This window comes from Indicator indicator, chromosome 1, assembly GCF_027791375.1.
Source record: "Indicator indicator isolate 239-I01 chromosome 1, UM_Iind_1.1, whole genome shotgun sequence".
Classification (NCBI taxonomy): Eukaryota; Metazoa; Chordata; class Aves; order Piciformes; family Indicatoridae; genus Indicator; species Indicator indicator.
The window spans coordinates 29,063,184-29,075,665 of record NC_072010.1 but is presented as its reverse complement, the minus strand read 5'-3'; the positions used below and the strand labels follow the sequence as shown (position 1 = coordinate 29,075,665).

The following is a 12,482-nucleotide window of genomic DNA, read 5'->3' as shown; positions in this document are numbered from 1 at the left end:
GATCTTAAGGTACTACCAAGAAACTGGTGGTCCTTTGTGACCTCTTTCATGTCCTGATAGGGGTAGATGGCCATCAAGACATTAGTATCTGCACATGGGAGGAGGGAAAGCAAAAAGAGTTTGGGTCTGTTCCCACAGACACTCACAAATAGCCCCTAACCTCTCAAATTCCAGACGAAAAAGCTGGGACCTCGGGTGTTATTTTGCAAGCTCAGTGATGTAATCATTAGGGATACATCACCTGCAGTCCTATTTCTGCCTGTGCTCTCTACTGCTTGAATATATTTCCTTCACTCACCCTAAAAAATGGCACTCATTTTGGTTTTCCCTGAGGACAACTGTTTAGGAGAACTGACAGAAGAGGCTAAAACACTGGTACAATCTAAATGATTAAACTTCAGCAGTGGAATTCATTTGGTTTCCTACATGGTCCTTGCCCAACTAGAACAAATTTTGTGAAAACAATCTTCTGTTAATCAAAAGCTATGAGTTCGACCTGTTTTAAGTTGATACCAAAAGGTGATATAAAAAAACATGTTTTATAAGCAGCTCTTGCGAAAGTTCTGTGTAGATGTAATCTGCTTAATTCTTCATTGCTTCTGCCAAAAAAACTTTTCCTAAAAAGGCAGGTTTTGCTCATAGATACATGGTGTGAGCCTTGGAGCATCTAGCTCAAAAGAAAAGATGACAGTTAAAAACTATTTTAGCAGAACTGCTTGTATTTAACAACTTCAGTATTACATCATATCAGTAAGAAGATCTCCACAGTGTTTTACCCTAGACATGTTAGCACCACAATTTATTTCCAATACTTTCTCTTTCTTTGCATCAGAAATATTTAATATACAACTGGTGCAGCTTTATTTCTGCCTCCTGTTACTATGCAATAAAGAACAAATGAACTGTAACATTTAACAGCCTATCACAAGATGTGCTCAGAACCGAAAAAACTTACTGTGTATGTATATGAGTGATCTAAGATTTCTCCTGCTAAAGACAGTCCAAGGCATTTTGGTAGCTCTGTGTGACAGCCTCAGTGCTACACCATGCACATTTCTGAAAGAAAGCAACCAACTGTACAAGAATGCATAAAAGACCACATGACTGTCATATGAATATCCTTACACAATATTAATCCAGTTTCTTTGTGTTATTACTTGCCCGTGGTTTTATCTTACCAAGTTACTTCTATGTGGAGTACTCAGCAAGAATGAGAGTTACAAAAAGACACTTTAAAAGTGTATCAAATGCCTTACAGGCCTGCCCAGAACACACTGTGAGTGGATCCTGTTATTTGTTCTGAATACCACTCACTTCAGAAAGCCTGTTTGTATGGATTTTTCCTTCAGAGTAAAAACCTTAATAAAAAAAAGCAATTAAAACAGGACAAAAGTGCTTACAGAGTCAGCAAAAGACTAAAACTCAGTACATCTCTGGGAAGGTCAAAACAAAGCCAACTTCATGAGAAGGCTACTTCAATTTCATTGGCATGTCAGCCACATGGAATTTCTACAGAAAATGTTTTTAACAGTGTTCTCACTGCTGGAATGGGAACCCACAGAGAGCTCAGCACAGCTCTTGCTGAAATTACTGCCAATTCCCTAAACACATGGATACAGTAGCTTCTGCTACATATGCATTAAGGTGAGAAACTGTTAAATAGTGACAACTAAATTAGTCTGTGCTGGACATGCACATATTAAAAGTATTCCAGGAGTCTGTAAGGCTGCCAGCAGTACTGTTTTCATATTGCTCATGTCAGAAGCTGAACAGCCTGTGATTAAGTTAACAAAAGAACTTTGAATGTATTAATATGTCTTTTTCTAATTACTAGGTTTACTGCAAAAAAAATAGAACAACAAAGATGATTTAAAGACCAAAAAGATAGGAGAATCTCTCCTATGAGGAAAGTCTGAGAAAGCTGGGACTGTTTAGCTCTGGGAAGATCTCTCATCAATGTATATAAATATCTGACGAGAGGGTGCAAAGAGAACAGATCAGGTTCTTTCCAGTGGTGATCAGGCCAGCAGCAATGACCACAAACCAAAACACAAGGGGTTCCCTCTGAACATCAGAAACACTTTCTCACTGTGAGGGTGACCAAGCACTGACACAGATTGCTCAGAGAAGTTGTGGAGTTTCCATCACTAGAGATATTCAAAAGCCAACTGAGCATGGTCCTTGGCAATTGGCTCTAAATGGCCCTGATTGAACAGGGTGGGTTGGACAAGATAACCTCCAGAGGTCTCTTCTTACCTCAACCATTCTGTGATCCTGTGAATTATAAATTATTAGGACTGAGAAAACTATTTTATACTCTCGGCATTATGCAGATTTCCCCCCAAAACAAGAAAATTAACACTGCTTCCAAAATAAAAATAGCTTTCCATGACAAGACGACCATCTGAGACGACTACAAAATACATAGGAAGAACTGCAGAAGAAACAGGAACCATCAAACATCTTCTCACTGCAAAGCCAGGTCTGAGGAAAGCATTATAGGACTGACAGAGGTTTCAAAATTATCATTTTAACTTGTGCGGCAGTTTGTGTCTGTAGCAACTCATATAGCTTTTGGGAAAGAAAAGAAAAAGGCCACTAAAAAATACACATTTAAACCAGGCAGGGACTAAAAGTAGATGCACCACAGCTTCTCTTCATATCCTTTTTATCTAGTCTGATTGTCATGTCAAAAGCTCTTCTTTTCCTGTTTAATATTGGTAAAGAACTGAAAAAGTTATCCAGACCCAGAATATCTATTTGTTTATGTAGGTGCTTTTTATAATGCACCTGAGCTACAACTTATAGGTCATATGCAGTCTGCAAGGACATTATGTTTCCTGACATACTCCACATGAAAGTATCCATCAAGAAATGAGTGCACATGGTAAGGAACAGCCACGAAGCTTAAAAAAAATAAGGAATATAAATCAGAAAGGGCTGCTTTTATTGAAACAATTTGTCTGGCCTTTCTGTGGCTTGCCCTGAGAGCAAGACAAGAGCAGTATCTAAGAATTATTCCCCCAACAATCATTCCCTCAGTTTGCTATCACTAGTAAGATCATATTAATCTGTATGCTGTGCAGCACTAACGCTGCACAGTCAATGCACATGCATGCAAGAATGTCATTATTTCAGGGAAGTGGCAGTCCCGGGTCTCACACCGGCTATGCGGTGCGCTCAGAGCGCAGTCTGGCTGCACAGCTAGCTGAATCAAGGCTGAGGCTCACCCTGCTGGAAAGTTCCCTCACTGCAAATACAGAATGCTGACACAAGACAACACTTTCCACTGTGACTGTGCAAATCAGTCATTTTCTTCTAGTTGCCAAATCCACAGATCTATGTGTTTGTTAATAGGAGAACAGGGGAACTTTCAAGAAATCGATTAGTTAGTTTCAGGAAAGGCAAGATATTTTGCGGGGCTCAAGCTAAAGTATACACGTAAGACTGAAACCCTGAAGAAAGTGTAGGACTTATTCTGGAAGTTTCATGGGTTAAATCCTGATTTCAGTACAGCTAACCTTGCAATGAGCCTTGACTGGAAAGAACAAGCTGTACTGACATGAAGCCAAAGGCTTTTCTGAGTACTTTTGAGAGCTGAATCTAAACCCAAAACATTGCATCTGGCATTTATGGCCGAGGCAACTAAAAAGGCAGGTTATGTAGGAGTCTCCCTCTTTAATTTTTCTTGTTTCCCAGAACTCTTCAGCACTACTTAAGTCTCTCTCAATTAAGGCATGGCTAACCTGTGACCCTTCAGCTTCATAAAGACATTTAATCTAAGATTCATACCTTCCAAAGGAGTGGCCATAAGCTCCTTTTCAAGTCAGTGGGGAGAGACACGTTTCTCAGGCAACCGCTCTGTTGGGGAAGAGGGAAAAGATTAAAGAAGAGAAATCAACACCTGTGGCACCCTACTTAGGAGACCTGTTCAGAAATGAAACGTTAGGTCATGCTTTCTGGACCTCACAAAAGAATTCTTCCAATCTACTTGCATACATAAAGGCAGAGATGCCCTGGTAAACCCAATAGTCAGTGGTATTTAGGACAGTGAGGCAAATAAAACAAGAAAACAGTAAAATAACCAACAAAACTCTAACTTTGAGGGCCTGAAACACTTCCAGTTCCATTCCAACATGATGAGTCCTCAAAAATGGAAAATTCAATCCAGGAAAAGTCAGAATCAAATAACCATGATTTAAGATTAACTCTTCTCATTCCCACTAGAGACTTTGTCTCTCTGCTTCAGGGTGTAGCAATGGCCAAATAAACCAACAACTCATCATTTTCCAGCCAGCACTCTCCTGATGAAGGAGACACACGAAGACTTTCATAAACATCCCTCACAGCTTCCAGACCTCAAAATGTACAGGCAGCTATGGCATGAAAGAGGTCACTCAGACCTCAAAGAGGCTGAAAGATCACAGGTTCTGGAGGGATCCTGTTCAAAGAAAATGCTTGAAATACCTTCAAATTTTGAACAACCAGAAGTGAGCAAGAAAGTAGACACTGTTATCTGGATGAAATTTGCCACATAAACCTTTTTTTTTTTTTTTAACAGAGAATGTGGTGAGGGAAGATGGTATCTAGGGATGTGACAGGAAATCAGATATGTTTTGGCCTTTTCTGCCTAGGCCACTCCTCACTTACAGTCTGGTAGCTTCATTCAAAGCTTCACAGAATCCAGGAGAGGGGGATACGTTTCTCACATTTTTCCAAGAGAAGCCATATTCGAAATACCAAGTCTTGCTATTTACTGACACATCATTGGTAGCATGGTTTTAAATTAAAAAAAAAAAAAAGCAGCAACGATGTTCTATCTCATCTCTATTGTGTGCGTATACTTCACAATCAAGCCAAAATATTAACCAGAGACAGCCTAGACCTCCTCCAATTAAAAAATGTCCCCGGAAAGCATGCTCACGGGGATCATTTTTCAGGCAGCGCCAGGCGCAGGATGTTGGACATCCTGTCCTCAGCCCCGCAGAACTCACTTGCACACATTCGGAGAGAGACACCGCTCAGTAAAGCGGGATTCACTTACAAGCAGGAGACTAAGGCAGGGCAGGGAGACAGGACGTGGAATACCATCCTCTTCCGGCCGAGGAGGGGACAATATTTACAGGGACAAAACGTGCATGCGGTGGATGCTGGAGAAAGCCCCTGACCCAGGGAAGTCTCTGTCTCCTCACACACCATACTGCATACCAGGACCCGAGAGAGGCGCCGCCCCCGGAGGAAACCCGGAGCGGCGAAAGACAACGAAAACACGCGGCGACGACTGCAACGGTGGCCACGCTGCTCCGGCCCTTCAGGGGGCGCTGCCAGACCGCCCCGCCATACCCCACCCCTCAGGGACGGCCCCGCCCTCTTCGCTCCTACCCCGCCCCTTTCCCCTCCCCTCCGTCGATCTCCCGCGGAAGCCAATGAGGGAGAGCCAGCAGCCGGCGGGCCCCGCCCGTAGGCCGGACACCGCCCATTCCGGCGGAAAAGTGGAGAGGCTTTATCCAAGATGGTGGCGGGAGGGATGTGTCTGTGTGGGCTGATCAGGTACCGGGGTGCGAGAGCCGTGTGTTGGGGGCGGCGCGTCCGGCAGCGGAGAGGGAGGGGAGAAGGCGGTCTCACGCCTCCATGGGCCCCTGCCAAGTCGCGACTGCTCTCCGCAAACCCCTCAAAGCCTCCCCGAGGGTCCCGTTCCTGCCCCTCCCTGCCCGCCCCAGAGAGAGGAAACCGCCGGGCAGGGAGAGGTGGGGCGGGTCTGTCGCCGGCCTCGGATGGGTTAATGTGCTCTTCCCCTTCTTTATCCCGAAAATGAAAGTGTTTTTCTTACCTGACGTGTCAGTCGTGATGCGCGGCTCGCCACGGGCAACCCCTTTAATGGCGAGTAAGCTGCGTTTATCACAAGGCGTAGCACAGCTTCAATATTTAGGTTCTGGCGCCTGCGAAGCTCGATAGGCCAAGAATAAGCCCCTGTGAGAAACCTCCGCTTCCTGGGTCAGGAGAGCTGTGTCAGGGAGGCGGCGGCGAGCAAAGGCAATGCCCCTGTTAGCTCTTCAGATAAACAGAGAAACTGCTCAGAGCTTTTCTAAGCAATTGACATAGCTCTTCAAATCCCGAAGGGATGGAAAATGCAGGTTCTGGGGCCGCAGGCTGGCCCAAGTAGCTCTGCATCAAAACAGTTTGTATGAAGGCAGGCCCAAGTGGAGCTTGCACTGAAGAAAACTTTAAAAATCTATTCAGAAATCTCTTCATTAGTCGTGTTTGGCTGGGTCAATGTGTATAGCACACAGAGATAGATACAGATACAGGGCATGAATAAACAGTAATAAATAATTCTAAAGTAGTTGTAGGGGAAAAAAAACAACTCTTGCCAAACAATGTAGAACTGTGTTGTTTTTTTTCTTCCCGTAACTGCTGAAATGATAACAGATTGATTTCTGAGATAAGGAAAATGCAGTAAATTGTTAAGCTCCCTGTGGGTCTAGCTGTAAGCCCTTCTCTCTCAATTTTATATATGGTATTTCTTTGAAGCAGCTTTGTATTTTAAAATTTCTGACTTGTTTCAGATTGCTGTGCTCATTGTTAATCCCTGCATTATTTCTAAGTGGAATTTTGTGTGTCTGCTTGGTGATACTCCTGTGGGGAATACGGCTCTGGATACAACAAAGGAAAAAAAAGTTGATCTCAGAAGGAAAAGATGGGAAGCCACCGCTGCTGGTTGCTTTTTTTCACCCCTATTGCAATGCGGGTGGTGGAGGGGAGAGAGTCTTATGGTGTGCCATAAGAACGCTCCAGAAAAAGTAAGCAGATGTGTTTATCAAATACTGAATTTTATTAGCAGCTACTGATGGTGTTATGCACATTTTACCATTCTATGTATTTAGGTATTACTAATCTACCAGTCCTACAGTTTTTTATATCTTCATTTCACTTGGTTGCACCATTGCACTTCATCCTTTTACCTAGATTTGGATCTTTCCCGCTTCGGCATTTCTCTCTTCTTTCTGTCCTCTAGAGAACCTCTCTTTCCTCATCAGTTTTCCGCTGTTGTATGGAACTTTGTATAAGTGTAACTCATCAGTAGACAACTGATAATATTTGCTTCTTGGTGCAGGAGACAAAACAAGTTAAAATCTAAAGTGGATTATAACATTGGCACATCCTCTGGCTTGCACAGTCTTCTGCATTTTACTCACACTATGCACTAGACAGACATCTTCTAACCTAAGGCAAGCGCTTCTCAAGTCTAGAACAATACTGAGCTTCTTTATGTTTTACTAAAAAAAATTCTTCCCAAGATCTCCACCATGTATTTTTCTGCAGATCAGAAAAAAAAGGGAAAATACAAGGAAATGTGTAATTTACAGTAATTTCTAGGCCAAACATTTGTTCTCACATACTTTGCGAGTAATTGTGAATTGACAATATTTTAGTGTCATGTAAAAGAAAAAAAAAATTAGAAGGGGGAAAGGATGAAAGTATTAAAGTCTTTTTCTTTACTCTTGCAGGTACAGAAATGTAACATGTGTTGTTTACACTGGTGATAGAGGTGCCACTGGAGAAGAAATAGTAGAGGGTGCTTTCAGAAGATTTAATATTAAATTAACTCATCCTGTGAAGTTTGTGTTTTTAGAAAAACGGTACCTTGTGGAAGCTTCTTTTTACCCTCACTTCACGTTGCTGGGACAAAGTTTAGGATCAGTGTTTCTTGGCTGGGAAGCTCTTTTAAAATGTATTCCTGATATTTATATTGACTCAATGGGTTATGCTTTCACGCTTCCCCTCTTTAAATATTTAGGAGGTTGCCGTGTTGGATGCTATGTCCATTACCCCACTATCAGCACCGATATGCTTTCTGTTGTTAGGAATCAGGATACTAGGTTTAACAATGCAGCCTTCATTACAAGCAGCCCTCTTTTCAGCAAATTTAAACTTGTCTACTACTACTTCTTTGCTTTCATGTATGGATTGGTTGGTTCCTGCAGTGATGTGATAATGGTTAATTCTTCTTGGACACTAAATCACATCCTTTCCCTCTGGAGAGCTGGGGCTCGCACTAGTGTTGTGTATCCACCGTGCGATGTGCAGACCTTCCTGGATATCCCACTGGAAGAGGAAAAGAGCACGACTGAATATTCCATTGTTTCAGTCAGTCAATTCAGGCCTGAAAAAGATCATCCTTTGCAAATCAGAGCCTTTGCTAAATTGCTGAAAGAGAAGAGACTGGGGCAACAGCCGCAATTGAAGCTTATTTTAATTGGAGGCTGCCGTAACCAGCAAGATGAAGAGCGTGTAAAGAACCTTAAACGTCTTTGTGAAGAGCTGGGAGTTAGCAATGCTGTGATGTTCAGAATAAACATTCCCTTTGAGGAGCTAAAGAGACATCTGGCTGAGGCCACCATTGGCCTGCATACGATGTGGAATGAGCACTTTGGGATAGGTCAGTATCTTTCCTTAGTTTCCAAGTTTCCTTGTCCCAGCTGAGGACAGAGTTGGGGAGGGCTTCAGTTCATGATTAAGGCTCCTCAGTGTAGGTATCCAAGTGTTAAGACCTAATGCCAAGCAAGTGTCCAAATCCCATTCTTGTTGGAGGTAAACTAGCTGAGATAAAACCTAAGGACCAAGTAAGCTGACTAACCATCAAGGTGCTACTGTAGTGCAAGATGAAGCTCTCTTGTCTGAATTACAGAAGTCCTCTAGTCACCTATACACAGAGCCAATCCATCTGTGCTGCCTGAGATGTCCTCTTGCTCAGGCTGCAACTGTCATGCCTCATGGTCATGGGTCACGGGTCAGACTAAGGTCTTGTGTTTTCTAACCTTTCACAGATGCCTTCTCAAAAGGCAGCAGGTACTTTTGTTTAAGCACCTTAGATTGTTGGCTCCACTGGCTGCAGGAGGAGCTTAGTTCACCTGTAGGTACCCTTGTGTAGAGATTTTATCTTGTTTCAGCTGCCTCAGCTGCCACTTCAAATGCCTTTTTATAAGTCATGGGGCTCTAGATGCTGTTTCAGAGGGCTGAGGCTCCCACAGATCCTGTCTCCTAATTTGTAAGCCCTGAATAGAAGCCACCATCTCATTGCACTAGGCACCTGCACTAAGGCAATTAAGTCCTTAAATCAGTCACCTTAACATGAAGTGGAATGTTGGAGAGGACCTGGGAGTAGGTTTGCAATGTGCTGCCATGCAGAATTAAGGTATTGAGCTTAGTTTATTTGCTTTACTTGAGTTCTGATCTTGAAAGGGAATATCTCATCTGCCATAAATCTACAGCAGAGTAAGCTGGCAGCCAAGCAGATGGATCTCTACTTGGCTATAATGGGACTAAATTACAGTTAAAATAATCAGACTTTATTAGAATACAAGTTAAGTAAGTATCAGGAGCAATTACAGTTTGTACGAACTTGGTATAAAAACTTGATACTCGAGTCCAGAAGCAGCTGCCACAAAATGGAAATAATGGTTTGTCATATTTTCTTTCCCTCACAAACCAGTTTAATGAAGTACATTTTTTTTTTTTGACCTGTGATACAATCTTTATTTTACATAGTCTAATTCTCCCCTCTTTTAGTTTAAAACTATTACCCCTTGGCCTTCCTGACCGGTCCCATGCTTACACAACGGTCTTCTTATGAGCTCATTTTACTCTGTGTTTTTCAAACTAATCTAGAACAGCAGTCTGTAGTAATTTACTGTTCCAGGTGATTTTTACTGTGGTTTTAACTTTGCAGTGCCTTACAGAAAGCCAAGATACATGATGTGGACATTTGTAACAGCATGTTTTGTATCTTTTACAGGAGTAGTTGAATGTATGGCAGCTGGCACAGTTACCCTGGCTCACAATTCTGGAGGCCCCAAATTAGATATTGTGGTACCCTATGAAGGACATATTACAGGCTTCCTAGCAGAAAATGTGGACAGTTATGCAGAGATGATGGCTTATATTCTCTCTTTGTCTCCTGAAAAAAGGTTAGAGATCAGAGAAAATGCTCGTCGCTCTGTGCACAGGTTTTCTGACCAGCATTTTGAAGAGACATTCCTCTTATCAGTGGAACCATTATTTAAACAAATGTGTATGGATAAAAATGTAAATGAATAAAATTAACCTTTTTTTTTTTTCTTTCACTGTGTCACCTGTAGATATTTAATCTGTGATCCTTTGGTCCCATTCAATAAAGAGATTGTCTTTTTTTTTTTTCTTTCTGCTTTGTGTAACAGATTTTTACTGGGATAAAAGTGCTCATGAAAATTTTCTGTTGACTCTATGACTGTACAGGGCACTGCAAAACCCTCAGGATTCACAAAACCATCATATTTCCTTAGTAACAGAATTGCATCTGGAAGTTATTTTATTTACTAAATACTTTCCACCTCTTTCATGACTCTACCCACAGTCACATTTCTGAAGTCAATGCTTTTGTTTGATATCTTTTGTACTCAGAAGATTGTGTTCCAGAACCTGTAGCATATTTTCATTTTGCTGTCCCCCACTGTGTGACAGAATTCTATTACATGAGATTTTAATTGTGGTTCTGGAGATTCCACTACCTACTGTGATTCCTTTAGGTTACTCACATGGTTTTGTTACCTCACTTTTTAGTTAAGTCACTTGTCTATGATCTTAATATTAGCAATTTCACAGAATCACAGAAACATTCAGGTTGGAAAAGATCCTCAGGATCACCAAGTCCAACCAATAACCCTACTATACAAAGTTTGCCCCTAAACCATATCCCCAGGACCTGGTATTTGGCCACGCTCTTTCACAGTGTGACAATTTAATGGTATTTTATCCAACTCCACTGAAAAGTTTTTTCTTCCAAAAGAATAGAGGGTATAGATTTGAGGGCATAATTAATTAAACGTTATACAAACATGAACACTAAAGCCTCAAACCACAAACGTTACACAAACATGAAAGCTAAAACCTTAAGCCACTGTTATAACCACAGTTACAAAACTCAACAAAATGTTTAAAAATTGAACATTTGCTTTTGCATCAAAAAGCCAAAGAGTGGCTTTCAATGGCTCCATGTCCCAGTGGAGGCCAGTGACAAGCGGAGTCCCTCAGGGCTCAGTCCTGAGACCAGTCTTGTTCAACGTCTTTGTTGGTGACATGGACAGTGGCATTGAGTGCACCCTCAGCAAGTTTGCTGATGACACCAAGCTGTGTGGTGCAGCAGACATGCCGGAGGGAAGGGATGCCATCCAGAGGGACGTTGGCAGGTTGGAGAGGTGGGCACAAGCCAACTTCATGAGGTTCAACAAGACCAAGTGCAGAGTCCTGCATCTGGGTCGAGGCAATCCCAAGCACAAATACAGGCTGGGCAGTGACTGGCTGGAAAGCAGCCCTGAGGAGAGGGACTTGGGGGTGCTAGTGGATGAGAAGCTCAACATGAGCTGTCAATGTGCACTTGCAGCCCAGAAAGCCAACCAGATCCTGGGCTGCATCAAGAGAAGAGTGGCCAGCAGGTCAAGGGAGGTGATTCTCCCCCTCTCCTCTGCTCTGGTGAGACCCCACCTGGAGTACTGTGTCCAGTTCTGCAGCCCCTATTACAAGAGGGATATGGACAAGCTGGAAGGTGTCCAGAGAAGGACCACCAGGATGATCAGAGGGCTGGAGCACCTCTCCTATGAGGAGAGACTGAAAGAGTTGGGGCTGTTCAGTCTGGAGAAGAGAAGGCTCTGAGGTGACCTTATTGTGGCTTTCCAGTATCTGAAGGGGGCCTACAAGAAATCTGGGGAGGGACTTTTTATGATATCAGGGAGTGATAGGACTAGGGGGAATGGAATAAAGCTGGAAGTGGGGAAATTCAGGCTGGACGCGAGGAAGAAGTTCTCCACCATGAGAGTGGTGAGAGCCTGGAATGGGTTGTCCAGGGAGGTGGTTGAGGCCCCATCCCTGGAGGTGTTTAAGGCCAGGCTGGATGAGGCTCTGGCCAGCCTGATGTAGTGTGAGGTGTCCCTGCCCATGGCAGGGGGTTGGAACTAGATGATCCTTGTGGTCCCTTCCAACCCTGACTGATTCTATGATTCTGTGTAGTCCTTTTTGAGACTTCAAAGCAGTATTGTATAATTCAGCAAACCAAAAAGTGCAAAAACTACTAAAATATGGTTTTCCCTTTAACTTCACCTGCATTATATGAAATTTTGTACATGAAATAATAATAACTGGAAGAACCACTGTCCCATGTTTTGTTAGGACCTGGGAAATACACGGTTCTCATGCTGCTAATAAACTGGTTTTACTGCTACTATATGAAAGTGCTGAGCAGTCAGTGATACTATGTAGGGTCAGTACTGTGTAAATGAAATTGGATTATAATGCTGTGCTGGCAGTACATAGAGATTGTGAAAACCTGGAAGAGGCCTTCTTTGCAGCAACCAATTACTAGGGATACCTGGCTGCCTGGGAAAACACGTACTGGTACCCTTCACGTAGCTGAAGAGAGCGATGAGGTCTCCTGTCATCCTCTTCCAGAC

At 42.8% G+C, this 12,482-nt stretch overlaps 2 protein-coding genes across 2 annotated transcripts in view; one reads left to right on the top strand and one right to left on the bottom strand.

Moving 5' to 3' along the window:
• ATP7B (ATPase copper transporting beta) overlaps positions 1 to 2,096 on the bottom strand; it is a 53,534-nt gene extending 51,438 nt beyond the window's left edge. Inside the window, exons 1-2 of the mRNA XM_054388144.1 lie at positions 1,995 to 2,096; positions 962 to 1,074 (exon numbers count right to left, since the gene is read on the bottom strand). Of these exons, the coding sequence (XP_054244119.1) occupies positions 962 to 1,010 (49 nt within the window). The 5' untranslated portion in view covers positions 1,011 to 1,074; positions 1,995 to 2,096. The remainder of the gene's footprint in view (positions 1 to 961; positions 1,075 to 1,994) is intronic.
• A 3,416-nt stretch (positions 2,097 to 5,512) lies between these two features.
• Positions 5,513 to 10,098, top strand: ALG11 (ALG11 alpha-1,2-mannosyltransferase). The gene is made up of 4 exons (XM_054395381.1): positions 5,513 to 5,550; positions 6,567 to 6,800; positions 7,509 to 8,440; positions 9,797 to 10,098. Exons 1-4 carry the CDS (start codon positions 5,513 to 5,515, stop codon positions 10,096 to 10,098), a joined length of 1,506 nt encoding a protein of 501 aa, XP_054251356.1.
• The last annotated feature ends 2,384 nt before the right edge of the window (positions 10,099 to 12,482 follow it).

Coding starts and splice junctions, on each gene's coding strand:
- ALG11 (XM_054395381.1), top strand. CDS start 5,513: ATGGTGGCGGGAGGGATGTGTCTGTGTGGGCTGATCAG. Junction 5,551..6,566: donor TGTCTGTGTGGGCTGATCAG/GTACCGGGGTGC, acceptor GACTTGTTTCAG/ATTGCTGTGCTCATTGTTAA. Junction 8,441..9,796: donor GAATGAGCACTTTGGGATAG/GTCAGTATCTTT, acceptor TATCTTTTACAG/GAGTAGTTGAATGTATGGCA.